The following is a 27,510-nucleotide window of genomic DNA, read 5'->3' as shown; positions in this document are numbered from 1 at the left end:
GCTGTACGAGTATGGGGGGGTTGAGAGAGAGAGAGGGAAAGAGAAAAAGAGAATACACTAAATCAAATCGAAGTTTATTGGTTGCGTACACAGATTTGAATACTAGTGAATAAGGAAATAAAGATTCGGACTCTCGTTAAGGACACATCAAAAGTATTCAAAGATTATACAAAGGCCATATAAAGATATTGAAAACATTGTTTGCTTTCACGGAGGTTTTATTAACACATCTGGAATGGTCTCTCCACAGGTTTCTGGTAGAAGTGTGTTTGACAGTGGCGCCACCTAGTGGGTTTTCCTCTCACTACACAACGTACACAATAAGAGCTCAGAGTTGGTATAAATAAATTCACAGGTATTGTTTCAAAGGATTTAGACAACTGTCAGAGGTTAAAGGTCAACCTCTATTTGATTTTGAAGCTGATGACCTTGACATCTCCGTCAACCATGATGTGTTTGTACTTGCAGTCGCCAAGGCGATTGGGGAAGTCCATCATGTGACCGTCTGGCAGCTTGATGTAGAACTGCTCATTGGTGAAGTTGAGGACCAGCTGGACGGAGGGATGAGAGAGAGAGAGAGAGAGAGAGAGAGAGAGAGAGAGAGAGAGAGAGAGAGAGAGAGAGAGAGAGAGAGAGAGAGAGAGAGAGAGAGAGAGAGAGAGAGAGAGAGAGAGAGAGAGAGAGAGAGAGAGAGAGAGAGAGAGAGAGAGAGAGAGAGAGAGAGAGAGAGAGAGAGAGAGAGAGAGAAATGTTTAGAATCTAATTTACCAGCCATGTGTCTTGTAGTCTGCAGTCTGTAGCAGTCAGGCATGGGAGGCTAGAATCTTTATAATGATCCACTGCTTAATTTCTGTAGACTTTATTTGAATGGCTCCTGGTTAATGACTTATTTGTAATGATTCAATTCAACAGTTAGGCAGGCTTCCTAGTGAGACAAATCTATGAGCCATTGAGATTACTAAACTATAAAACCTGTATCTCCTCTATCAGATGTACTTAAACAATAGATGCCGTTATAATCACCAGTGTAGACTAACTGTGGACTCTATAACTGTTACATATTATTTTTGCAGTTAGAGTCAACAGACTGTGTGACCAGACTGACCTATGACCAAATGTTAGACTGGTGATTATTACCTTATCACACACACATGCAAGCACACACACACACACACCTTGAACTGCTCTCCATCCTGGAAGGGGAAGTGACCTTCCATGAGTTCGTCTCCCCAGCTTCCTCCAGACAGAGAGTTACACACGATGTGTCCGTGGTTGAAACGAGGGTTGAAGTGGAGGGCGTAGTTGTCACTGTCGTGGCCGATGTTGATGGTGAAACTATGGGGGGGGTATATTTAGAGAGAGTGAGAGAAAGAGAGGGAGAGATGGGGAGATAAAATAAAATGAAACAGGAAATGAGATATGATCATTCAGTCCAAAAAAAGTAACACAATAAATTCTCCATGAGCGTGGTTTGTTTTTGCTTAGCCAAATTGAATTGAAATCATGTCAATAACCATGACAACCTTTTGGTATGTATATTGTGGGCTGCAAAGGCCCCCAATGTGACATCCGGGGCTACAAACACCGAAACCAGTAGTTGAAACCAATAGTTGAAACCAGCAGTCGAAACCAGTAGTCGAAACCAGTAGTTGAAACCAGTAGTTGAAACCAGTAGTTGAAACCAGTAGTTGAAACCAATAGTTGAAACCAGTAGTTGAAACCAATAGTTGAAACCAATAGTTGAAACCAATAGTTGAAACCAATAGTTGAAACCAATAGATGAAACCAATTGTTGAAACCAATAGTTGAAACCAATAGTTAGTTGAAACCAATAGTTGAAACCAATAGTGACTTGTATGTGCACTGTTTGCAGTGTTTCCCATATACACTTGGTGGGCTGCGAAATACCTGAAAAGTACAATCAGGGCTACAAGCACCAAAACATTTAATTGAAACCAAGAGTGTCAGGGTTCTGCTAAATCTTGGGAGTGAGAAGTGAGTGAGGCACTAGGAGTGTCTCTAGGACTAATGTTAGGGGAAACACTGTGTTTGGTTTGGGTTGAAAGGTGAAGTGTCAGGATCTTACTTAGAGGCTCCAGACTTGGTTTTCCCTGTGAATGTCATCTCCTGACCCTGCTTGAAGGACATGTTTTCCACACGGAACGTCTAGGAAGGAGAAATTAGACAACTAAGGGGTTAACAAATGGGATACACAGTAATAAGCGTCTTACTGCACTGAGCTCATAGAAAAGAAAAGAGTAAATGAGAAGTGGGGAAAATAAAACTCATTGGTCTGCAGAGTTTGGTTCCGCATAACAGGGATAATGTTCATCTAGGCCCAGTTGATATGACGATGGAGTTGACATGACGATGGAGCAATGAACCTTTAGTTGATCATCCTTAAGTGTCAATGACATCAGTATGAACGTTGTATGACCTTTGTGTTTTTGAAAACGTTGTTATCCATAACTGGCATGTACTACTGCATAAACGTTACAGCTCAGGAGGCTGCTGAGGGGAGGACATCTCATAATTACAGCTGGAATGGAGTGAATGGAAAAGTATCAAACACGTGGAAAACCATGATGAGTTCCATACCACTCCATTCATTCAGTTCCAGTCATTACTATGAGCCCGTCCTCCCCTGTTAAGATGCCACCAGCCACCTGTGTTTTCCAGATTCATATCAGCATTTCTGTGGTGCACATGGAACCACGGTAACAGAACCTATGGTCAGGTTATCTTGTTCAGTGTTAATGATCAACCTTATTGGGGTAGTGAGTGAAACACCCATGGGTAGTAAAACCATATCCTGGTCCCAGATCTGTTTGTACTAGGCGACTCCTACGGTCATTGTCACGCCATGTTTGCACAATCATATCTGGGATCAGTCATAAAATACCGAACACAGGGTCATAAAAGCAGCAAAACAGGACCTAAACGTTGTTTGAATGCTGTTTGACCGTTGAGATGGTCAGGAAGAGGTCACAAGGAGACAGTAAAGTCATAAATGGTTTACAACACTGAGACTAAACAAAATAGAGGATAAAACTGGTGATTCAAAGACGAGCTAAGACCCTACCACACCCTCTGTCTGTACTACAATCCGTGGTGTGTGTGTGTGTGTGTGTGTGTGTGTGTGTGTGTGTGTGTGTGTGTGTGTGTGTGTGTGTGTGTGTGTGTGTGTGTGTGTGTGTGTGTGTGTGTGTGTGTGTGTGTGTGTGTGTGTGTGTGTGTGTGTGTGTGTGTGTGTGTGCGTGCGTGTGTGTGTGTGACACTGCATCGCCAATGATGCTATTGAGATTCACATAATACCTCCCTTCAAACAATCATTGGTTGGATCTAATAAATGGTAGTCATTGTGTCCTCTGTATCAGTGGGTCAATGTCCCTGGTATCACATGGTAATAGTCACGTAGAAGATATGGTAGTTAGACCCTATACCTGGGCCGCACCTTGGAACACTGCATCACCTGTCTCTATATCTCAGATCAATAATGACGTTAATCATCAAACAGGTGGAGTCTCCAGTCAATTCTCAAAAACTCCGTAATTCGTTGGGGATAGAATCCATTGACGTTGTACATTTCTTGTGGTTCAAAGCAACAAAGTTAGACACATTTATATTGTGACACAGAATATTTCTAGACTGCTGAACTATTGGGTATCCTACGGTCTACAACCCTAATCTAGCTCACCTGATTCTAATAATGAGCTGGTTTATAAGCTGAATCAGGTTAGTTACAACTGGGATTGGAGTGAAAACCTACAGGAGGGTAGCTCTCCAGGAACAGGGTTGGAGTGAAAACCTACAGGAGGGTAGCTCTCCAGGAACAGGGTTGGAGTGAAAACCTACAGAAGGGTAGTTCTCCAGGAAGAGAGTTGGAGTAGAAACCTACAGGAGGGTAGCTCTCCAGGAACAGGGTTGGAGTGAAAACCTATAGGAGGGTAGCTCTCCAGGAACAGGGTTGGAGTAGAAACCTACAGGACGGTAGCTCTCCAGGAACAGGGTTGGAGTAGAAACCTACAGGAGGGTAGCTCTCCAGGAACAGGGTTGGAGTAGAAACCTACAGGAGGGTAGCTCTCCAGGAACAGGGTTGGAGTGAAAACCTACAGGAGGGTAGCTCTCCAGGAACAGGGTTGGAGTGAAAACCTACAGAAGGGTAGTTCTCCAGGAAGAGAGTTGGAGTAGAAACCTACAGGAGGGTAGCTCTCCAGGAACAGGGTTGGAGTAGAAACCTACAGGAGGGTAGTTCTCCAGGAACAGGGTTGGAGTGAAAACCTACAGGAGGGTAGCTCTCCAGGAACAGAGTTGGAGTAGAAACCTACAGGAGGGTAGCTCTCCAGGAACAGGGTTGGAGTGGAAACCTACAGGAGGGTAGCTCTCCAGGAACAGGGTTGGAGTGAAAGCCTACAGGAGGGTAGCTCTCCAGGAACAGGGTTGGAGTGAAAACCTACAGGAGGGTAGCTCTCCAGGAACAGGGTTGGAGTGAAAACCTATAGGAGGGTAGCTCTCCAGGAACAGGGTTGGAGTGGAAACCTACAGGAGGGTAGCTCTCCAGGAACAGGGTAGGAGTGAAAACCTACAGAAGGGTAGTTCTCCAGGAACAGGGTTGGAGTGGAAACCTACAGGAGGGTAGCTCTCCAGGAACAGGGTAGGAGTGAAAACCTACAGAAGGGTAGTTCTCCAGGAACAGGGTTGGAGTGGAAACCTACAGGAGGGTATCTCTCCAGGAACAGGGTTGGAGAGCCCTGATCTAAAGGCTGTATAATATACAGGTGTCATCCTCTTACTTTTTACAACCCTGAATCCAACTAATCTCCAGACTCACCACTCACAGTAATTCAAAGTACATCAAGATAAGGAACACTATTGCAAAAGACTACAAAGAATCACATATGGATTTTATGGACTGCCCCTGTAGTAGAATAAATCATATCGGCAATGAAAGTCATTTAATCACAGACTCATATTAAATTCCATTTGTCCCAAGGTTATTTGTACTGTGATAATAATAATCATAACACAGTATCAAAGCAAAACATACATTTCAGGAGCTGCACACAAACTCTACCAGCTAACTATCTTAACTCCCTGTCCCTCTACCTTGTATTGATTTGCCTTTGAAAGGGAGGTGTTTAAACAATGTATCTGATATGCTGTAGTGTGTAGATAGTTTGAAAGCAGAGAAAGTTGATAAAAGAATAGTTCTGAATGAATTACAGTCATACATACCATCTTGGCGGACTTCTCAATGAAATCTGAGCAGAAAAAGCCTGAAAAGTGACAAAGTTTTCATTTTACAGTCTGGTATTGTAGAAAGGGCAGGGTTTAGAATTGTGTACTAGCCAATAAGAGAAGGAGTGACCAATCAGGGCCAATTATATCACTAGCCTACATTTCCAACCACGCAATAGAAGGAAGCAGTGAAGGCTGCTGAGGGGAGGACGGCTCATAGTAATGACTGGAATGGAGTCAATGGAATGGTATCAACCACATGGAAACCAATCCAGCCTCCCCTGGAAGATAGTCACATATATTTGGAGTGATTTGCCAGACAATGTACCAAATGGCACCATATTATCTATATAGTGTACATATTTGTTTTTTATCAGGGCCCATAGAGCTCTGGTCAAAAATAGTGCACTATGTAGGGAAAAAGGTGCCATTTGGAACATATTTCTCAACAGGGTGGAGGGTTCTATCTATTTGATTTTTCATTCTTTCTCGTTTCATTCTTCTCCCTTCCAGCCTGTAGTAGGGTGTTTCTGAGTCTTACACAACAAAACTGGACATTTTAGTGATTCATTTGATCCTTTCGAGTACAGTCAATGTAGGTGTCCATCCACTGTATTTTGACCAATGAAACTGCGATCTAGTGGTAAATATAGTTACTACACTCATTACTTACCATACAGTATTTTAATACTTTATTCAAATATTTGCTGTAAGGCGTTTCTATAATCGTGCACACACTATATTACGTGTGCATATGACAGTTTGAAAGAGAGTCAAAACTCTTATTAAGAGAAAAATGTATTGATTTTCTGTTTCAGTGAAATAATTCCATTCTGTGTTGAACACCTGTCAACGTTCAAGAACGGAGGGTAGCCAATCCTGTTTCTGTATTTAACATAGGGGCGGGCCACACTCATATAGGCTATCTAAAGCAAACCTTCTATGTACACTGCTACTTCTGGTATGTTGCATTTATATGTTTACTTAACAGTACTAATATAACATGAATTGCTACGTAAGGAACGTTTTAGCCTAATTTAAACCGTAAGCAGTTGCTGTACACAATTGTTGCATGCATTGCATCATAATATGTTGGTGTCAGTAGCAAGCTTGATTTGTGAGCTAATGTTAGCTTAGCTATGTTATGCTAGCAGTTTGCAATTGAATTACTTTTTCTGAAGGTTTGGGGAGATGGCGTCGTTGGCAGCAATAGAGCCAGGGCTAAGCCCGGGGACATTACCGAAAGAGCAATCCGTAGTACCAGTTTCTATATTCGCACCGGACTGTGGGGATGACCTTTCAGGGGCAGAGTGCTTCGAAGACGGAGAGAATGTTAACGGCGAGTCCGAGGATCATTTAGACTTTACTAGCAAGGTAGGCCCTGCTCTCGACTCAGCTAAAGCTAGCTACATGGCATATGCATGCGTGGATTTCAATTTGACATCAGCTTTAACAAAAATGTTTTATTTTTATTTTTATGAAAATGACAATTGTATAATGACATGTAATTTGGTTGAAGTATGACCGGACATGTATCTTTTCGGGTGACCAGTACCCACCAAAACATGCTATGGTGAATGAATGACACGTATATAGGTGCCACTCTGTGTAGACACAACAGTTGGCGAAACAACCAAAGATGATTTGACCAGATTTAGGCCTGGGCAACTCCAGTCCTCGGGGGCCTGATTTGGTGCCACACTTTTCTCCTCCATCCCTAGCAAACACAGCTGATTTAAACTAATTGTATTCTAAACTGAAGACTATTATTAGTTGATTATTGGAGTCAGGCGTGTTAGCTGGGGGGCAAAAATGACATCAATCAGGCCTGAAACCTATATTTATCTTGCAAATATAATTTATTTCAAATAATAAAGTGTGAATTAAACATCTGTATGTTCATAATTGCATGAATCATCATGCATGTGCACATTTACAACTTGGTCAGGCTTGCCAGAAACTAGGCTACGTCATTGTAACGTCAACAAACGACCCAGGCCTAGCTTCTAGCTACTTGCTTCAATATTTGCATGCTGTCTGTCTGGCCGTTCTTACTTTGTTTTGTTAGTGTTATTCTGCCCTGTCCTCTACTGGACATAAACTGTAATGTTATGTTTTTTTATTTACGTTGTAAATTTAGATGTATCACAGAGTCCAGTTTACAATAAAATGTTATTGTAAACACTTATCTAAGTCTAAGTCAATTATCAAACAACTATAACACCAGTGAATGAACCTAAACATATATTTTCTCTTTCCTAGCTGACTCTGGTCAGCCCCACAGGAGAACAGTATGACTCGTTACTACGGCAACTCCGAGAGAGGATGGATGAAGGATGTGGGGAGACCATTTATGTGGTGGGAGTGGGCTCAGGTGAGAAGGGATAACCCACTTTCCTACCTTTTTATTTTCGGGCCATATACCTAAACCACACAACAGAACACATGGTGCTCATGTGTAAACATCCCCAATAAACACAGATCAATGGTGACCCCCTTACAGAACACAGACCTGATGTCCCAGATCAGTTGTGCTTTGTGTCAGTTGTTTAAACACAAACAGATCTGGGACCAGTCAGGCTGATCGCAGGTTGACTAGGCTACTCGTGCGCAGGTTGACTAGGCTACTCGTGCGCAGGTTGACTAGGCTACTCGTGCGCAGGTTGACTAGGCTACTCGTGCGCAGGTTGACTAGGCTACTCGTGCGCAGGTTGACTAGGCTACTCGTATTGCCTGGGGTTAGTTGGCCTGGGGTTAGTTGGCCTGGGGTTAGTTGGCCTGGGGTTAGTTGGCCTGGGGTTAGTTGGCCTGGGGTTAGTTGGCCTGGGGTTAGTTGGCCTGGGGTTAGTTGGCCTGGGGTTAGTTGGCCTGGGGTTAGTTGGCCTGGGGTTAGTTGGCCTGGGGTTAGTTGGCCTGGGGTTAGTTGGCCTGGGGTTAGTTGGCCTGGGGTTAGTTGGCCTGGGGTTAGTTGGCCTGGGGTTGTTGGCCTGGGGTTAGTTGGCCTGGGGTTAGTTGGCCTGGGGTTAGTTGGCCTGGGGTTAGTTGGCCTGGGGTTAGTTGGCCTGGGGTTAGTTGGCCTGGGGTTAGTTGGCCTGGGGTTAGTTGGCCTGGGGTTAGTTGGCCTGGGGTTAGTTGGCCTGGGGGCCTGGGGTTAGTTGGCCTGGGGTTAGTTGGCCTGGGGGCCTGGGGTTAGTTGGCCTGGGGTTAGTTGAACCTACATGCAGTTCAACACAGAGCGGGTGCATCAGTTGTCACAATATAAGAGGTATTTTCAGATGGTAGAATGTAGTATAAGTAACAACACATTTTTTTTTTACTGGTTTTTCTTTACCGATTCATGCTACATTTGGATCGGTCTGGAGTCCGCTGAGCGATTTACTTGTATCTTAAACACTTGAATTGGGAACCGATGCATATCGGTGTATGTAACATCCTTAGCCAGTTAAGTCTGAGAAACACTGGCTAACTTGTTTATCCTGATTTAACCCTTTAATGGTCAGTTGGCAAAACGTCAAGCCTCCAACTTCTGCTCCATTGTTCCTTTAATTTGCCCAAACTTGAATGGAACTACTATAGTTACATTACCTGATGTAAACTGGGAATGCAGTCAAGTACCCTGTAATTAAGGCCTTATGTCTGGGTAAAGACACAGCAGGGCGTTCTCAGAGTAATTAAGGCCTTATGTCTGGGTAAAGACACAGCAGGGGTGTTCTCAGAGTAATTAAGGCCTTATGTCTGGGTAAAGACACAGCAGGGTGTTCTCAGAGTAATTAAGGCCTTATGTCTGGGTAAAGACACAGCAGGGTGTTCTCAGAGTAATTAAGGCCTTATGTCTGGGTAAAGACACAGCAGGGGTGTTCTCAGAGTAATTAAGGCCTTATGTCTGGGTAAAGACACAGCAGGGTGTTCTCAGAGTAATTAAGGCCTTATGTCTGGGTAAAGACACAGCAGGGCGTTCTCAGAGTAATTAAGGCCTTATGTCTGGGTAAAGACACAGCAGGGGTGTTCTCAGAGTAATTAAGGCCTTATGTCTGGGTAAAGACACAGCAGGGGTGTTCTCAGAGTAATTAAGGCCTTATGTCTGGGTAAAGACACAGCAGGGGTGTTCTCAGAGTAATTAAGGCCTTATGTCTGGGTAAAGACACAGCAGGGTGTTCTCAGAGTAATTAAGGCCTTATGTCTGGGTAAAGACACAGCAGGGTGTTCTCAGAGTAATTAAGGCCTTATGTCTGGGTAAAGACACAGCAGGGGTGTTCTCAGAGTAATTAAGGCCTTATGTCTGGGTAAAGACACAGCAGGGGTGTTCTCAGAGTAATTAAGGCTTTATGTCTGGGTAAATACACAGCAGGGGTGTTCTCAGAGTAATTAAGGCCTTATGTCTGGGTAAAGACACAGCAGGGCTTTCTCAGAGTAATTAAGGCCTTATGTCTGGGTAAAGACACAGCAGGGGTGTTCTCAGAGTAATTAAGGCCTTATGTCTGGGTAAAGACACAGCAGGGCGTTCTCAGAGTAATTAAGGCCTTATGTCTGGGTAAAGACACAGCAGGGGTCTTCTCAGAGTAATTAAGGCCTTATGTCTGGGTAAAGACACAGCAGGGGTGTTCTCAGAGTAATTAAGGCCTTATGTCTGGGTAAAGACACAGCAGGGCGTTCTCAGAGTAATTAAGGCCTTATGTCTGGGTAAAGACACAGCAGGGGTGTTCTCAGAGTAATTAAGGCCTTATGTCTGGGTAAAGACACAGCAGGGCGTTCTCAGAGTAATTAAGGCCTTATGTCTGGGTAAAGACACAGCAGGGGTGTTCTCAGAGTAATTAAGGCCTTATGTCTGGGTAAAGACACAGCAGGGTGTTCTCAGAGTAATTAAGGCCTTATGTCTGGGTAAAGACACAGCAGGGTGTTCTCAGAGTAATTAAGGCCTTATGTCTGGGTAAAGACACAGCAGGGGTGTTCTCAGAGTAATTAAGGCCTTATGTCTGGGTAAAGACACAGCAGGGGTGTTCTCAGAGTAATTAAGGCCTTATGTCTGGGTAAAGACACAGCAGGGGTGTTCTCAGAGTAATTAAGGCTTTATGTCTGGGTAAATACACAGCAGGGGTGTTCTCAGAGTAATTAAGGCCTTATGTCTGGGTAAAGACACAGCAGGGTGTTCTCAGAGTAATTAAGGCCTTATGTCTGGGTAAAGACACAGCAGGGGTGTTCTCAGAGTAATTAAGGCCTTATGTCTGGGTAAAGACACAGCAGGGCGTTCTCAGAGTAATTAAGCCTTATGTCTGGGTAAAGACACAGCAGGGTGTTCTCAGAGTAATGGGCAGTGTGGTTTCTATCTCCTTACATCCACCCCCCGTTTCATCATCAGACGGAGGTGACTATGGTCTGGACGAGGGGGACATGGAGGCGTCAGTGGCCACGGTTCAATCCCTCTGTGAGCAGATAGAGGCAGACATGATCCTGCTGAGAGAACGTACCGACGCAGGGGGGAAAGTACGAGACTACCTCATCCGCCGACGGGTCGGAGAGGAGGACTTCCTGGAAGTGAGGTGAGGAGGGGGGCGGGGGGGGAGTACGAGACTACCTCATCCGCAGACGGGTCGGAGAGGACTTCTTCCTGGAAGTGAGGTGAGAAGCAGGGGGAGTACGAGACTACCTCATCCGCAGACGGGTCGGAGAGGACTTCTTCCTGGAAGTGAGGTGAGGAGGGGGGCGGGGGGGGAGTACGAGACTACCTCATCCGCAGACGGGTCGGAGAGGACTTCTTCCTGGAAGTGAGGTGAGGAGGGGGGGGGGGGAGAACGAGACTACCTCATCCGCAGACGGGTCGGAGAGGACTTCTTCCTGGAAGTGAGGTGAGGGGGGAGTACGAGACTACCTCATCCGCAGACGGGTCGGAGAGGACTTCTTCCTGGAAGTGAGGTGAGAAGCAGGGGGGTACGAGACTACCTCATCCGCCGACGGGTCGGAGAGGAGGACTTCCTGGAAGTGAGGGGGGGGCGAGTACGAGACAGACATTCATTCATCAATTTATTCTTAGGTCTTCTCAGAGGGAGAAGAAGTTTGTTTGCTTTCAGGATCTGCAACGTTTGGTGTTGCACATAACAGCTTTCTGTCCTTTAACTTCTCTCTCCCCTTCCCATACAGGGTGGCGGTGGTGGGTAACGTGGATGCCGGTAAGAGCACCCTGCTGGGGGTGTTGACCCACGGGGAGCTGGACAACGGCAGGGGGTTCGCCAGGCAGAAACTCTTCCGACACAAACACGAGATGGAGAGCGGCAGGACCAGCAGTGTGGGGAACGACATCCTGGGCTTCGACCAGGAGGGACATGTAAGATAATGACTTGGGGTTGACTTAGGAGTCTCTAACTAAGGACATTAAGTTAGATAGGGATGACATAGGCAGGAGACAGAGAGTGACAGGACCAGCAGTATTCAAAACGTAAACAAAGCTGACGTAGAGCCTGGTCCATTTTGACCCTAGCGTGTTGTCCAGCACTCTGATTTAAACCAACCTCTCTCGGTCTCTGCTCCTAGGTGGTGAATAAGCCAGATAATCACGGGGGCAGTCTGGACTGGACTAAGATCTGTGAGAGGTCCTCTAAGGTCATCACCTTCATAGATCTGGCCGGCCACGAGAAGTACCTGAAAACCACTGTGTTTGGAATGACCGGACACCTACCAGACTTCTGTATGCTCATGGTGAGAGACGGGGGTGGTGTGTTTGTGTTTTCGCTCACACATGGTCAGTTGCTTATCACCAGACATTTACTGTGTCAGTGACTTTGCTCATCCTCTTTCTCTCGCTCACTCTTCTACATCTCTCTCTCTTTCCTTTCCTCTATCTCTCTCTCTAGGTGGGCAGTAATGCAGGTATTGTAGGGATGACCAAGGAGCATCTAGGTTTGGCTCTAGCCCTGAATGTACCAGTCTTTGTAGTGGTCACCAAGATAGACATGTGTCCAGCCAATATCCTAGCAGGTGAGAGATGGACTGTGGAACATGGCCCTGTTCAAATCATTAAAACATGATAATCGTAGTGAAATGTAACTTCTTCTTTATTTTTAATTTTTTTGGAAAACACAAGTTCCTCCCCATTAGTCTGTTTGGTTAACAAATGAACACACACAATGTGTGTTAATAATTGTGTGTATTTCCCAGAGACACTGCATCTGTTACAGAGGTTACTGAAGTCCCCAGGATGTAGAAAGATCCCCGTACTGGTTCAAAACAAAGATGACGTTATCGTCACTGCATCCAACTTCAGCTCAGAGAGGTAAATAGCAGTGAATTAACAGTTTCCTTGTGGTTTTGGTCCTTTTCCTCATTTCATCTGAACAGTTTGTGTGTAAGACGGCGCCGACAGGCACGGCAGCTCTGCTTCTAGCTCCTAAGCAAATTTGCAGTATTTTTGTTGGGGTTTGTTATTGGCCCAGAATGTTTTTTGTGTTATTACATACAGCCGGACAACTTTTGGATATCAGAGCGGCGATAACTCACCAGCGACCCAAACAGAAATTAGACTTTTCTGAATTGCATCCTTGTTTGCGAGTATATTACTCGCTAATGTTCAGTCCCTGGACAATAAAGTAGATGAGCTCAGGGACTGTATATTACTTGCTAATGTTCAGTCCCTGGACAATAAAGTAGATGAGCTCAGGGACTGTATATTACTCGCTAATGTTCAGTCCCTGGACAATAAAGTAGATGAGCTCAGGGACTGTATATTACTCGCTAATGTTCAGTCCCTGGACAATAAAGTAGATGAGCTCAGGGACTGTATATTACTCGCTAATGTTCAGTCCCTGGACAATAAAGTAGATTAGCTCAGGGACTGTATATTACTCGCTAATGTTCAGTCCCTGGACTATAAACTAGATGAGCTCAGGGACTGTATATTACTCGCTAATGTTCAGTCCCTGGACAATAAAGTAGATGAGCTCAGGGACTGTATATTACTTGCTAATGTTCAGTCCCTGGACAATAAAGTAGATGAGCTCAGGGACTGTATATTACTTGCTAATGTTCAGTCCCTGGACAATAAAGTAGATGAGCTCAGGGACTGTATATTACTCGCTAATGTTCAGTCCCTGGACAATAAAGTAGATGAGCTCAGGGACTGTATATTACTCGCTAATGTTCAGTCCCTGGACAATAAAGTAGATGAGCTCAGGGACTGTATATTACTCGCTAATGTTCAGTCCCTGGACAATAAAGTAGATGAGCTCAGGGACGGTATATTACTCGCTAATGTTCAGTCCCTGGACAATAAAGTTGATGAGCTCAGGGACGGTATATTACTCTGTTTCACGGAATCATGGCTCTCCAGATATACTGTCCCGGTCCATACAGCCAGCTGGGTTCTCAGTACATTGCGCAGACGGGAATAAGGAACTCTCCTGGAAGAAGGAAGGCGGAGGTATATGTTTCATGAGGAGGAGGTGAGGGCCCTGGCGGAGTGGTGCTAGGGAAATCACCTCAACAAAACAAAGGAGCTGATCGTGGTCTTCAGGAGACGAGGAGCACTCCTCCCATTCACATCAACAGGAACGCATTGGAGAAGGTGAAACGCTCTCCCTGCTCTCTGTCCTCGGTTCCTTAGCGTACTCATCACTGACAATCTGAAATGGTCCACCCACACAGATAGTGTGGCGAAGGCAGCGTAACAGCACCTCTTGAAACATAGGAAGCTGAAGAAATTTGGCTTCACCCCCTAAGAACCTCACAGCTGCACTGCCCACAACCACAGAGCTCTCCATAGGGTGGTGCGATCTGCCCAACGCGTCACCGGGGAACCACTGCCTGCAACCACAGAGCTCTCCATAGGGTGGTGTGGTCTGCCCAACGAGTCACCAGGGAACCACTGCCTCCAACCGCAGAGCTCTCCATAGGGTGGTGCGATCTGCCCAACGAGTCACCAGGGAACCACTGACTCCAACCACAGAGCTCTCCATAGGGTGGTGCGGTCTGCCCAACGAGTCACCGGGGAACCACTGACTCCAACCACAGAGCTCTCCATAGGGTGGTGCGATCTGCCCAACGCGTCACCGGGGAACCACTGACTCCAACCACAGAGCTCTCCATAGGGTGGTGCGGTCTGCCCAACGAGTCACCGGGGAACCACTGCCTGCAACCACAGAGCTCTCCATAGGGTGGTGTGGTCTGCCCAACGCGTCACCGGGGAACCACTGCCTGCAACCACAGAGCTCTCCATAGGGTGGTGCGGTCTGCCCAACGCGTCACCGGGGAACCACTGCCCACAACCACAGAGCTCTCCATAGGGTGGCGCGGTCTGCCCAACGAGTCACCCGGGAACCACTGCCCACAACCACAGAGCTCTCCATAGGGTGGTACGGTCTGCCCAACGCCTCACCGGGGAACCACTGCCTGCTCTCAGGACACCTACAGCACCCGACGTCACAGGAAGGCCAAAAAGATCTTCCCTGAACTTAGTCACTGTCACTAGCTGGCCACCACTCGGTTTCTCAACCCTGCACCTTAGAGGCTGCTGCCCTATACACATAGACATGGAATCACTAGTCATGTTAATGTTTACATAATGTTGTACCCATTTCATATGTTAATATACTGTATTCTACTCAATGCCACTCTGACATTGCTCATCCTAATATTTATATATTTCTTAATTCCATTCTTTTATTTTGAGGTTTGTGTGTAATGTTGTGAATTGTTAGATACTACTGCACTGTTGGCGCTAGGAACACAAGCATTTCACTACACCCGCAATAACATCTGCTCATTGTTTTTGTATGTGACAAATAACATTTGAATTGATTTATGGGTAACGTATGTTGCCTTAATCCTCCACTCTTTCCCTCTGTCTTTCTTTCCTTTCTCTTCTCCCTCCTCCCCTCTCTCTGTGTCTCTCCCCCTAGGATGTGTCCAATCTTCCAGGTCTCTAATGTAACAGGAGACAACATGGATCTCCTTTCCTTTCTCTTCTCCCTCCTCCCCTCTCTCTCTGTGTCTCTCCCCCTAGGATGTGTCCAATCTTCCAGGTCTCTAATGTAACAGGAGACAACATGGATCTCCTTTCCTTTCTCTTCTCCCTCCTCCCCTCTCTCTCTGTGTCTCTCCCCCTAGGATGTGTCCAATCTTCCAGGTCTCTAATGTAACAGGAGACAACATGGATCTCCTTTCCTTTCTCTTCTCCCTCCTCCCCTCTCTCTCTGTGTCTCTCCCCCTAGGATGTGTCCAATCTTCCAGGTCTCCAATGTAACAGGAGACAACATGGATCTCCTTTCCTTTCTCTTCTCCCTCCTCCCCTCTCTCTCTGTGTCTCTCCCCCTAGGATGTGTCCAATCTTCCAGGTCTCCAATGTAACAGGAGATAACATGGATCTCCTTTCCTTTCTCTTCTCCCTCCTCCCCTCTCTCTCTGTGTCTCTCCCCCTAGGATGTGTCCAATCTTCCAGGTCTCCAATGTAACAGGAGACAACATGGATCTCCTTTCCTTTCTCTTCTCCCTCCTCCCCTCTCTCTCTCTGTGTCTCTCCCCCTAGGATGTGTCCAATCTTCCAGGTCTCTAATGTAACAGGAGACAACATGGATCTTCTGAAGATGTTCCTCAACCTGCTGTCTTCTAAAACCTCCTATAGAGAAGATGAGCCTGCCGAGTTCCAGATCGATGACACCTACTCAGTACCGGTTAGTACACACCACACACACACAACCATCAGCACCACACACACACACTATTCATTTAACAAGCTGTGTTGTAGTGACTTCTCCTATCTGTCCTCAGGGTGTGGGCACAGTAGTATCCGGCACTACGTTACGTGGATTGATACGACTGAATGACACGCTGCTGCTCGGCCCAGACCCCCTGGGCAGTTTCCTCTCCATCGCTGTCAAATCTATCCACCGCAAGAGGATGCCTGTCAAAGAGGTCCGGGGGGGACAGACCGCCTCCTTCGCGCTGAAAAAGGTGTGTTTTCCGCGTTAAGGCTACAACCACACAGACACACAATAACACAGATGAAGTTGTTCATGCGTTCATGAATTGCTTTTGTGTCAAAAGATCAGCTCAAGTCAGAAACTTTCAAATAAGTTGCAGATGTAAAAAGATGGACCTTTTTTTGTTTTTCTCCAGAAAATTCTCTGTCCATAATCCATCAATGGATGACTCCCATTGGGGAAAAAAACATCCTCAATCAGCACATTTCTGACAGTCTGTCCTAATGTTTCTTTCCTCTCCCCCTGGCCCCTTTTTCACCCCTCTCCCTCCCTCTTTCTTCTCCTCCAGATCAAGCGTTCCTCCATCAGGAAGGGGATGGTGATGATCTCTCCCAGACTAACACCTCAGGCTACCTGGGAGTTCATGGCTGAGATACTGGTCCTGCACCACCCCACCACCATATCCCCACGATACCAGGCTATGGGTGAGCGGCTTTCAAACGTGTGGGTGTGTTCATGGTTGCTTGTATACTGTGGCGATGCTCAATTTAGCATTAAAGTGTCAGCTATATTCATATTAGGTCTTTGTCTCTCCTACAATCAAATGGGACCCGTCCAGAGTTGCTATGCCACTGGTATGTCAATTGTTATTTTTCTGACTTTCTCTCCCTCAGTGCACTGTGGCAGCATCAGACAGACAGCCACCATTCTGACCATGAACAGAGACTGTCTACGTACTGGGGACAAGGCCTCAGTCCACTTCAGATTCATCAAGACCCCAGAGTACCTCCACACAGACCAGAGACTGGTGTTCAGAGAGGGACGCACCAAGGCTGTGGGCACCATTACCAAGGTATGGGGTTATAACTAGTTGTAAGGGGTTATGAATGGTCATATGTTTATAAAAGGTCATGGAGCATTAAACCCCCTTAGAAACATTTCACAATGTTACAATAACTCACTGTCTCTTCACCATCCTTTATTCTAAAGCGTCCCAGACTAACTCCACCTGTACGTGTGTCTCTCCAGCTGCTCCAGTCAGTCACCAAGGCCCAGCAGGCCAAGATGCAGTCCACTAAGAAGGGCACCACGTCAGCCAATGAGGAGGCAGGATCCGCACCGCGTCCTGACAGCCCCAACGCAGGACAGCTACCGGTGAGCTACTGGGGTAGGGAGGGGCTTAGACTGAACAACTGGTGAAAAAAGGGACGACCCTGCGTTCATAACCGAGTGGGAAGGTGGTATTTACCACATAGGACTGGGAAAAATCCACTTGAACACCCCTCCTACTGGTTATTACTAGTGGGGAAACTCATCTATCATCCCTGAGCTCTGACTTCTCCCACATGCTGACCTCTGATGCCACCTACTAAGGAAATGATCTCTAACAGCATTTTTGGCAGTTAAAGGCAACAACAAAACATTATTTATAAAAAAATAGTGTATCTATTAATATGTTTTTTTTTAATATGACTTGGTTTACAAGCAAGATTATGGTTGATGCAGCTTGTTGGCCATTAGCCAATCAGCTTTTCTCACCAAGTTCAAAGCACGTGAATGCATCCAACTGGTATTTACGACTTCACAACTGGCAATGAACGCTTTCCCACTTGGTTATGAATGCAGCATTAGACATGAAGGAGGAGCTTAGACAGAACAGTTGTGTACAGCCACGACACAGGACAGCTACTGCTCACCTACCGGGAGGCAGAGGCTTAGAAACAACACCTGGAGGAGGGAGGGTCTTGGATAGAGATGTAATGAGTAGAGCTGACATGATTCCCAATTCTGCATGACAGACAATAATCTGTTCTACACAAACTATTTCTAACTAAGGGAGTGTGTTAGAACATCCTGAAGTAAGAGGTCAAATAATGACTTGTGAGAAGAGTAGGAGGAAAGTTCAACTCTGCATTGTGTGTTGAGTGACTGAATGGTGTGTGTGTGCAGACCTGCCAACATACAGCATTCTCTGTCCATGTAAGAGATCTGAGTTAATAGTACACAGAAATGAATGGGGCCTGAATTTTATTTTTTAAATTTTAATAAAAAATCCATCCACTGAGTGACTAACATCCTGATTCTCGAGCTGCACCACACAGACATGTACGCAGTTTGTGTCAACGGACATGGAGATTAATACATCAATATTGGATGTACAGTTGAAGTCAGCAGTTTACATACACTTAGGTTGGAGTCATTAACTTGTTTTTCAACCACTCCACAAATGTATTGTTAACAAACTAGTTTTGGCAAGTCGGTTAGGACATCTACTTTGCATGACACAATTCGTCCAACAACTGTTTACAGACAGATTGTTTCACTTTTAATTCACTGTATCACAATTCCAGTGGGTCAGAAGTTTACATACACTAAGTTGACTGTGCCTTTAAACAGCTTGGACAATTACAGAAAATGATGTCATGGCTTTAGAAGCTTCTGATAAGCTAATTGACATCATTTGAGTCAATTGGAGGTGTACCTGGATGTATTTCAAGGCCTACCTTCAAACTCAGTACCTCTTTGCTTGACATCATTGGAAAATCAAAATAAATCTGCCAAGACCTCAATGTTTTTTGTTGTAGACCTCCACAAGTCTGGTTCATCCTTGGGAGCAATTTCCAAACTGAAGGTACCATGTTCATCTGTACAAACAATTGTATGCAAGTATAAACACCATGGGACCACGCAGCCCTCATACCGCTCAGGATGGAGAAGTGTACTTTGGTGCGAAAAGTGCAAATCAATCCCAGAACAACAAGGACCTTGTGAAGATGCTGGAGGAAATGGGTACAAAAGTATTTATATCCACAGTAAAATGATTCCTATATCGACATAACCTGACAGGCTGCTCAGCAAGGAAGAAGCCACTGCTCAAAAAACGCCATTAAAAAAAAGCCAGACTACGGTTTGCAACTGAACATGGGGACAAAGATCATACTTTTTGGAGAAATTTCCTCTGATCTGTTGAAATAGAACCATTTGGCCATAATGAACATTGTTATGATTGTAGGAAAAAGGGGGATGATCGCAAGCCGAAGAACACCATCCAAACGGTGAAGCACGGAAGTGGCAGCATCATGTTGTGAGGGTGCTTTGCTAAAAGATGGCCTGGTGCACTTCAGAAAATAGATGGCATCACGAGGTAGGACAATTATGTGGATACTTGGAAGCAACATCTCAACATCAGTCAGGAAGTTCAAGCTTGGTCGCAAATGTGTCTTCCAAATGGACATTGACCCCAAGCATACTTCTAAAGTTGTGGCAAAATGGCTTAAGGACAACAAAGTCAAGGTATTGGAGTGGCCAACACAAAGCCCTGACCTCAATCCTATAGAAAATGTGTGGTCAGAACTGAAAAAGCAATGCGAGCAAGGAGACCTGTTATTCAGTTATTACACCCACACTGCTCGCCCTCGTCAACGAGCGTCTGTGTCACCAAGGGCTAAAATAGAACTCCTTTCTATTTCTGACGCAGATCACGCTTCAAGTCCTGCCTCTCCCATCTCCTCATTGGTTTATAGAAGCAGGTACCCACGTGCCATCTCCTCATTGGTTTATAGAAGCAGGTACCCACGTGCCATCTCCTCATTGGTTTATAGAAGCAGGTACCCACGTGCCATCTCCTCATTGGTTTATAGAAGCAGGTACCCACGTGCCATCTCCTCATTGGTTTATAGAAGCAGGTACCCACGTGCCATCTCCTCATTGGTTTATAGAAGCAGGTACCCACGTGCCATCTCCTCATTGGTTTATAGAAGCAGGTACCCACGTGCCATCTCCTCATTGGTTTATAGAAGCAGGTACCCACGTGCCATCTCCTCATTGGTTTATAGAAGCAGGTACCCACGTGCCATCTCCTCATTGGTTTATAGAAGCAGGTGCCCACGTGCCATCTCCTCATTGGTTTATAGAAGCAGGTGCCATCTCCTCATTGGTTTATAGAAGCAGGTGCCATCTCCTCATTGGTTTATAGAACGTGCCATCTCTCATTGGTTTATAGAAGCAGGTGCCATCTCCTCATTGGTTTATAGAAGCAGGTGCCATCTCTCATTGGTTTATAGAAGCAGGTGCCATCTCCTCATTGGTTTATAGAAGCAGGTGCCATCTCCTCATTGGTTTATAGAAGCAGGTGCCATCTCCTCATTGGTTTATAGAAGCAGGTGCAGGTGCCATCTCCTCATTGGTTTATAGAACCCAGGTGATTGAAAGCCATCTCCTCATTGGTTGCATTGGTCAGGTGTGGTAGTAATGCCATCTCCTCATTGGAAAGTGATTGAAAGACTATGTTGCCGGTCGGTGTAGTAATACTATGAAAGTTTAGATGCCAATCGCCATATAAGTTCAAAGTTGAATAAGCCTGGAAGGAGGAGAGGTGACTAGAAACGCTTCGGTTGACCGTTTTATGTTTGGATTAATTGTCGGAGTAGAGGACCTTGTGCATTTCAGGTAAAATAACAACTCAATGTTTATATCTCAGGACAAATTAGCAAGAACTAGCTAAATTTCAATAAATGTTTGTTTTTCGACCTGTCCCCAAATTCATATAATTGGTTTGCCGTTTATTTTGATATTTCAACCTGCGTTTGGTGTGGGGGGACAATTGTTTTGCTCGTGTCCGGTTTGGGTACGGTGTAACTAATCATGATCCACGTCACAAAAAGCTCTCTCAGTACAGATCAAATGTATTTATATCGCCCTTCGTACATCAGCTGATATCTCAAAGTGCTGTACAGAAACTCAGCCTAAAACCCCAAACAGCAAGCAATGCAGGTGTAGGAGCACGGTGGCTAGGAAAAACTCCCTAGAAAGGCCAGAACCTAGGAAGAAACCTAGAGAGGAACCAGGCTATGAGGGGTGGCTAGTCCTCTTCTGGCTGTACCGGGTGGAGATTATAACAGAACATGGCCAAGATGTTCAAATGTTCATAAATGACCAGCATGGTCTAATAATAATAATAATAATAATAATAATAATAATAATAATAATAATCACAGTAGTTGTCGAGGGTGCAGCAAGTCAGCACCTCAGGAGTAAATGTCAGTTGGCTTTTCATAGCCGATCATTAAGAGTATCTCTACCGCTCCTACTGTCTCTAGAGAGTTGAAAACAGCAGGCCTGGGACAGGTAGCACGTCCGGTGACCAGGTCAGGATTCCATAGCCGCAGGCAGAACAGTTGAAACTGGAGCAGCAGCATGGCCAGGTGGACTGGGGACAACAAGGAGTCATCATGCCAGGTAGTCCTGAGGCATGGTCCTAGGGCTCAGGTCCTCCAAGAGCGAATTAGAGAGAGCATACTTAAATTCACACAGGACACTGGATAAGACAGAAGTACTCCAGATATAACAGACTAACCCTAGCCCCCCGACACATAAACTACTGCAGCATAAATACTGGAGGCTGAGACAGGAGGGGTCAGGAGACACTGTGGCCCCATCCGATGATACCCCCCAGACAGGGCTAGACAGGAAAGATACAATCCCACCCACTTTGCCAAAGCACAGCCCCCACAGACATGCTGAGTGCCCTTGTTACCAAGAAGGTTTCAATGATTGCCAGAGGAACTGTTTGCCACAGAGAAGTCTACCCTAATGCCCTGCTGCGTATGGCTAAATCTGTTAGCTACCAGGCAAATCTGTCTAGGAAATTTCTTCCCGAACAGATTTGTTCTCACTCGCTGTTTCCTATCATAGCTTTTCTGTTTTTATTATGGGGAACATGTTTATTTCATGCTCTGCTTCAAACATATTTTTTTTTTTTTCATATCAGTTTTTATTGTGGATGAGACATTTGTCCAGTTTGTACCTAAACTACTCCAAGAATAATGGCCCTTTTGTTCTTTCTAATGAGATATTGTCAGTGACTTTTACCATGTGTGTAAATGGAATGCTGTCAAGAGTATTCTCAACTTTTTATAGACTTGATGTGGTACAATTCTATACTTGTGATCAGACTCACAAACAGCGGGGGGGGTAACCCCAATTTGGCGCGTGCGTATGGTACTCTAAAATATGCTGTGCCCGTATGGTACTCTAAAAGTTGGACAGGTTGGTGTGTGTGTGTGTGTCGTACTAGCAGCTTTCTTCTCTTTTCCAATATGCTGGCTAATCTCTCTTCCGATGCCCCTCCATCTCGTTTCACTCTTTCTTTATCCCGCGCTTTTATGATTGTTCATCACCTGGTCTTTCACAATCCCTCTTTTCAAAATGTCCTCCCTTTCCTTGACCCTCACACTCGTCTGCCAATATCCCTCTCTGCCGCTCTCAATTTTCATTCCACTTACCGGTACATCTTTTTTTCCTCCTCATCCCACTTTCGTTCACTCTTCTCCTCCATTATCGTCGGCCCCATCACTCGTTCCTTTCATCTTTCCGGGCCTCCGTCCATTAAACTTGTCTCCCCGTCCCCTCCTCAACACTTTCCCCACCCGTCTCTCTCTCCCTCTGACCTCCGTCCATTAAACTTGTCTCCCCGTCCCCTCAACACTTTCCCCACCCGTCTCTCTCTCTCCCTCTGACCTCTGTCCATTAAACTTGTCTCCCCGTCCCCTCAACACTTTCCCCACCCGTCTCTCTCTCTCCCTCTGACCTCTGTCCATTAAACTTGTCTCCCCGTCCCCTCCTCAACACTTTCCCCACCCGTCTCTCTCTCCCTCTGACCTCCGTCCATTAAACTTGTCTCCCCGTCCCCTCAACACTTTCCCCACCCGTCTCTCTCTCTCCCTCTGACCTCTGTCCATTAAACTTGTCTCCCCGTCCCCTCAACACTTTCCCCACCCGTCTCTCTCTCTCCCTCTGACCTCTGTCCATTAAACTTGTCTCCCCGTCCCCTCAACACTTTCCCCACCCGTCTCTCTCTCTCCCTCTGACCTCTGTCCATTAAACTTGTCTCCCCGTCCCCTCCTCAACACTTTCCCCACCCGTCTCTCTCTCTCTCTCCCTCTGACCTCCGTCCATTAAACTTGTCTCCCCGTCCCCTCCTCAACACTTTCCCCACCCGTCTCTTTCTCCTTCTCTCTCTCTCCCTCGTCTGTCTGGTTGTCTGTCTGCGTCAGACAGTGGGGGAGGAGGAGACGCTATGTAAAGACGGCAACAAAGAGAACCAGGTAAACGGAACGAGGGAGGAATCACCAGTGCCGTTTGTCTTAAAGAAGTACTGCCATGACTTCCATTTATCCCAACACTAAAGAGTGTTTTCCTGTGCAGCATGAACTTTGACTTCTAAAAGTACTGAAAAGGTTATTTACTTGAATGAAAACATTAAAATGACGTTTCGACCTGAACTGATGTTGTGTAATAAAAAAAACAAGCTACATTTAATTTTCAATGAGAATTTCTCATTTTTTAAAGTAAAAAAGTATCTACAAGTTAAGAGGTGGTCATAAATTGTGTGCTTGGCTTAACATTTAGTAACACTTGTTATGTTGTGACTGTTCTCCTCCAGCCCAAGTCAGGAGGTGGAGGCAGGAGGAGAGGGGGTCAGAGACACCGAGGAAAAGCCCTGAACAGCACAGCCTCACCAACATCACAACAACACACACCAGCTGCAGCAGGAGTGGGCACCACTGCCTAACCCCCCCCCCCCACCACCATCTCCTCTCGCTACTCTCATCTACATCCACTCTTCTATATCCTCCTCTACATCTTGTTTTGTAATCATTCTTGTTCCAATTGGGGGAGAAGGAATGAATGTAGCAAAGAAAAGGAGGACGAGAAGTGAAACATGCATTAATCCTAAATGACACAGCTTAACATGTCCATCCTAGTTAGATCACCATTACAGAGTAGCTCTAGAACCTTGTTAAATGTCACTATGGCAACTAACGACTGAACTGGCTCCTGGAAAATAGCAGAAAGAAGCAGTTGACTCAATCTAACAGACACGGTGTAGTAATAGAAACGAACAAGGTTTTTATTACAGATTCATTATGTAGACAGGAAACAAATGGTGTTCAGGCACTGAGATCTGTTGTCTTAAGGGGTCGTCATCCAGTCTAATAATGACTGACTCCAGATTTAATCTAACAGGAAATAAATGGTGTCGTTGACAAGGTTTAGATGAAATCTAACAGACCGGACATGGATGGCATCGGAGTCTAGGTTTAGATTTGTTATTCCATTGGTCATTATTTAGACAGGAGAGGAATAGTGTACTCCAAGGTCTCCACTCAATCTAATAGAACAGGATAGGTGTAGTTCAGACATGGGATAGTCCTACCTAACCAACCCCAAGGACAATGTTCACTAGGCTCATACACTGCCATCTGACTATACATAAAACACTGGTTCTGAAACATTGGATCAGGACTCACTGTAGGTCCATGTTTTGTTCTATTTTTGCCCTGGTTGTATTTTAATAGGAAATGCAACTAATTTGGGCCTTGGAAAACCTGGTGTACAAAACCTATCATTTAGATGTGTGCCTTTTTAGATGTCTGCCCAAACAGAGCATTGAGTGGAAACTATGAAAGCTGTGTATTTTTTAAATAGTGGATTTTGGTCTTGGAGAAATTAAGTGAGCTACATTGTTCAAATGGGTGCAACGTTCGTTCAATGTTCTGTCCATCTTTTGCAGTCAGAAATGTTGACGCGTGCTGAAAAACACACACCGCATATCTGTTCTATAATTAATTTCAATAGATTTGGGAATCGTTGCTCCGCTACCCTTGTAGTGTGTTCTGTGTTGGATTATTTATTTGGCTTTCATAGATGAAAGGGTTTGGAAAATCCAAGAAGGCTAATACGACTTAAAAGTATTTCAGGAGGATTTAGAAGTTTTCCATGTTATCCTCCATACCCTCTCAAGGACATTGTTTGAGCCCAAAAACGCAGGCGGAATAGTAGTTTTAAGATTTGTTGTTTTCATTCAGTTTCTAGTCATGCACACCTTCTATAAAATGTGTTGGCGGAACTAGGGGTTTTGGGATTGAAGATGATTGAAGATTTTACGTTAATCCATTTCCATACTTGATATGATTCAAATGTATTTTTTCTAAGCTTTGATATGGTTTTATCAGGTGGTGTGAGCATTTTTATTTTGGGTTTGGATTGGGACAGGTTTCAGTGGTGGAAGGCTTGGATTGGTTGTTACCACCAGGCAGAAGTTACACTTTAGTACACATCTAGGATCAGTTTATCCAATGTCGTGGTCATTTCCTGTATTACTAAATGACGAGTTACAAACCACACACCAGTCAGAGTTATACTTAAATGTCATCTTTTAATAATATGAGCTTCACCATAGCCCTGTGACTCTCAGATCAATTCAGTGTCTATAAATGAATTCTCTGAGAGTGTCAACATAATGGCAACAGATATTTTATAGCAAAGATCCACCCCCTAGTCGACATGATAAACCACAGATCATAACAACTTCACAAAGGGCTTTTTACTTACAAAAAGGAGTATCCCATAGCCAGATAGCATTAGCTATAAATTATCGTTCAGTTTGGTCTCTTAGACAAGGTTCTTCTTCTCGTTCTTGGTACTTCCTAGTACCAAAACATTACCTCATCCAATGGCATATATCTATTGTCAATTATAGATACTCCTGGACAAGCTCACGAAGGAGAGTGTGCCTCTAGGTCATATACTAGGTCAAGAGAAGGGCAACATCAGAGGGGTAATACAATGGTTCCAGACACTGCCATACTCCTCCCCCCAATGAGAAAAGGAGGGAGTGACTGGAGTACAGACATGGTGGAGCCCTTCACGTGGTTTAGGAATAGTTACAGACACATTCAAATATGAAGACAATCCTGACCTCTCCCCTCTCTGGGCCCCAAGTGACTATCTCACAAGCATATTCTGAAAGTAAATAAAACATATTTATCAATGTTACCTAACTAATTCTGATTCAGCTACGACACCAATCACAGATGTTATCCTTTAGTATTAGAGGGGGAAACGACTGACCTTAGATCCGGTCTAAAGGTAACCTCATTTCATTTCTTATTCTCTGTTTTGATGATGGATGTTGATCTCTACATTCAACAACCATTTTTATTTTTTTAGCTAATATTAGTGTATACTTTTATTTTTATTTTTGAATGGACCGAGTGACACTTTTGTGTCTGCATCTTATGTACAAAAAATGAAAGTTGCGCCGAAAGAAAAAGAAAGCCCTTTAACTTAACACAGTGGTGCCAGTTTGTTGTAAATCCTTTTAAATAAAGATGTTTCAGAGTATCAACATGTTGTGGTCATGTTTTGTCAATACTGGTTGTATCATCTGGCTGCCAGCACTACTATAAGGGGCCAGTTCACACTTCAGATGCTAGTGCTGATCTAGGATCAGGTCTCCACCTTTCCATGTAATCTTAATGATTGTGCTCTAAAAGTCAAACAGATCGTAGATCAGCACTCTTGCTCTAAGCTTTATGAATACGGGTAGAGGTCTAGGCTGAGGCCTTGGTTTAGAGAGAGCACTGAGGGAGCTGTAAGGTTGAGGGACGGGGCCTACTTTCCTTTTATAGGTGAAACGAGGACCGAGAAACCACTGACTTCAGTCGTGAGTTTTGCCGTGAGTACACTGCATACAGATAGCCAATCACTCAAACACACACACACACTGTCCACACAAACACACACACTGTCCACTCAAACACACACACACACACACACACTGTCCACATAAACACACACACACACACTGTCCACACAAACACACACTGTCCACTCAAACACACACACACACACTGTCCACACAAACACACACACTGTCCACTCAAAACACACACACACACACTGTCCACACAAACACACACACTGTCCACATAAACACACACACACACACACTGTCCACACAAACACACACACTGTCCACACAAACACACACACACTGTCCACACACACACACTGTCCACATAAACACACACACACACACACACTGTCCACACAAACACACACTTCAGTTGTATTTGAAACAGTGACAAGGGGATGTGGCTTTGATATGATTGAATAAGGAGTTTATTCAGGTCACTGCAGATTTATTGTCTTCACATCAAATGCTTTATGAAGCCAATAATAACCAAACCGGATGCAGCCAGAAATTGCCGTCCACGTTTGAGTAAATGGGAGCCCTTTTCAAATAACGCTGTCACACAGTAAAGTGAGTAGGAGCGGGAGAGGTGGGGTGAGAGAGTACTGAAACGCACAACACGACCTTGAAGAGCCTCTGCTCGCTGCTACGTTCAACAGATCACTCATCGATCCATGTCTTTGCATTAAAGAGAGATGTTCCATTTCATACTGGAGTGGTGAAAGCTGAGCTTTGAAAACAGGGTAAGAGGTTCACTATGGAAAAGTATTATTGACCTGCTACTCTGAATCAAACGTGGACGGCTATTTCTCTCTCTGTGTGTGGTGA

The 27,510-nt window shown here is 45.0% G+C and overlaps 2 protein-coding genes and 2 long non-coding RNA genes across 15 annotated transcripts; 1 reads left to right on the top strand and 3 right to left on the bottom strand.

Moving 5' to 3' along the window:
- Positions 1-53: 53 nt before the first annotated feature.
- Positions 54-5,324, bottom strand: lgals2b (lectin, galactoside-binding, soluble, 2b). Its single transcript, XM_052527963.1, has 4 exons — positions 5,236-5,324; positions 2,087-2,166; positions 1,176-1,335; positions 54-551 (listed from the first exon to the last, which is right to left on the bottom strand). The coding sequence occupies exons 1-4, from the start codon at positions 5,236-5,238 to the stop codon at positions 405-407; spliced, it is 390 nt and encodes a 129-aa protein (XP_052383923.1). The 5' UTR covers positions 5,239-5,324; the 3' UTR covers positions 54-404.
- LOC127932370 (uncharacterized) lies at positions 3,117-5,229 on the bottom strand. 3 transcript variants are annotated; one of them, XR_008144979.1, is made up of 2 exons: positions 4,626-5,229; positions 3,117-4,496 (listed from the first exon to the last, which is right to left on the bottom strand). It is a non-coding gene; the product is annotated as an uncharacterized LOC127932370 (long non-coding RNA). The 3 variants fall into 3 exon arrangements; XR_008144980.1 differs by having other exon boundaries at positions 4,712-5,229; XR_008144981.1 differs by lacking the exon at positions 4,626-5,229 and adding an exon at positions 4,540-4,566.
- Positions 5,325-6,056: 732 nt separating the features above from the next.
- On the top strand, positions 6,057-26,330 carry LOC118380493 (GTP-binding protein 1-like). Of its 9 annotated transcripts, none has more exons than XM_052527954.1 (17): positions 6,057-6,199; positions 6,420-6,612; positions 7,501-7,612; positions 10,595-10,775; positions 11,374-11,557; positions 11,764-11,928; positions 12,084-12,207; positions 12,388-12,502; positions 15,227-15,333; positions 15,454-15,557; positions 15,768-15,893; positions 15,991-16,173; positions 16,492-16,627; positions 16,817-16,995; positions 17,172-17,297; positions 23,198-23,248; positions 23,587-26,330. In XM_052527954.1, exons 2-17 carry the CDS (start codon positions 6,430-6,432, stop codon positions 23,713-23,715), a joined length of 2,205 nt encoding a protein of 734 aa, XP_052383914.1. In that variant the 5' UTR covers positions 6,057-6,199; positions 6,420-6,429; the 3' UTR covers positions 23,716-26,330. The 9 variants fall into 9 exon arrangements, with proteins under 9 accessions (XP_052383914.1, XP_052383919.1, XP_052383918.1 ...); XM_052527955.1 differs by lacking the exon at positions 6,057-6,199 and adding an exon at positions 6,207-6,282; XM_052527959.1 differs by lacking the exons at positions 15,227-15,333; positions 15,454-15,557 and adding an exon at positions 15,643-15,661.
- On the bottom strand, positions 22,370-23,239 carry LOC127932371 (uncharacterized). Of its 2 annotated transcripts, none has more exons than XR_008144982.1 (4): positions 23,090-23,239; positions 22,732-22,872; positions 22,592-22,661; positions 22,370-22,520 (listed from the first exon to the last, which is right to left on the bottom strand). It is a non-coding gene; the product is annotated as an uncharacterized LOC127932371 (long non-coding RNA). The 2 variants fall into 2 exon arrangements; XR_008144983.1 differs by lacking the exon at positions 22,732-22,872 and adding an exon at positions 22,873-23,012 and having other exon boundaries at positions 22,592-22,731; positions 23,090-23,203.
- Positions 26,331-27,510: the final 1,180 nt, after the last annotated feature.

This window comes from Oncorhynchus keta, chromosome 10, assembly GCF_023373465.1.
Source record: "Oncorhynchus keta strain PuntledgeMale-10-30-2019 chromosome 10, Oket_V2, whole genome shotgun sequence".
Taxonomy (NCBI): domain Eukaryota; kingdom Metazoa; phylum Chordata; class Actinopteri; order Salmoniformes; family Salmonidae; genus Oncorhynchus; species Oncorhynchus keta.
The sequence above is the reverse complement of the archived record's forward strand: the minus strand, read 5'-3'. Positions and strand labels throughout refer to the sequence as shown.

Bases quoted from the DNA above. Each gene is read 5' to 3' on its own strand.
- LOC118380493 (XM_052527954.1), top strand. From the start codon at position 6,430: ATGGCGTCGTTGGCAGCAATAGAGCCAGGGCTAAGCCCGGGGACATTA. The intron at 11,929-12,083 runs GTGAGAGACGGG...CTCTCTCTCTAG, and splicing joins CAGACTTCTGTATGCTCATG to GTGGGCAGTAATGCAGGTAT. The intron at 15,558-15,767 runs GTCTCCAATGTA...CCAATCTTCCAG, and splicing joins GGATGTGTCCAATCTTCCAG to GTCTCTAATGTAACAGGAGA.
- lgals2b (XM_052527963.1), bottom strand. The intron at 1,336-2,086 runs GTAAGATCCTGA...CCCCCCCCATAG, and splicing joins ACCAAGTCTGGAGCCTCTAA to TTTCACCATCAACATCGGCC. The intron at 552-1,175 runs GTGTGTGTGTGT...CCCTCCGTCCAG, and splicing joins AGGATGGAGAGCAGTTCAAG to CTGGTCCTCAACTTCACCAA.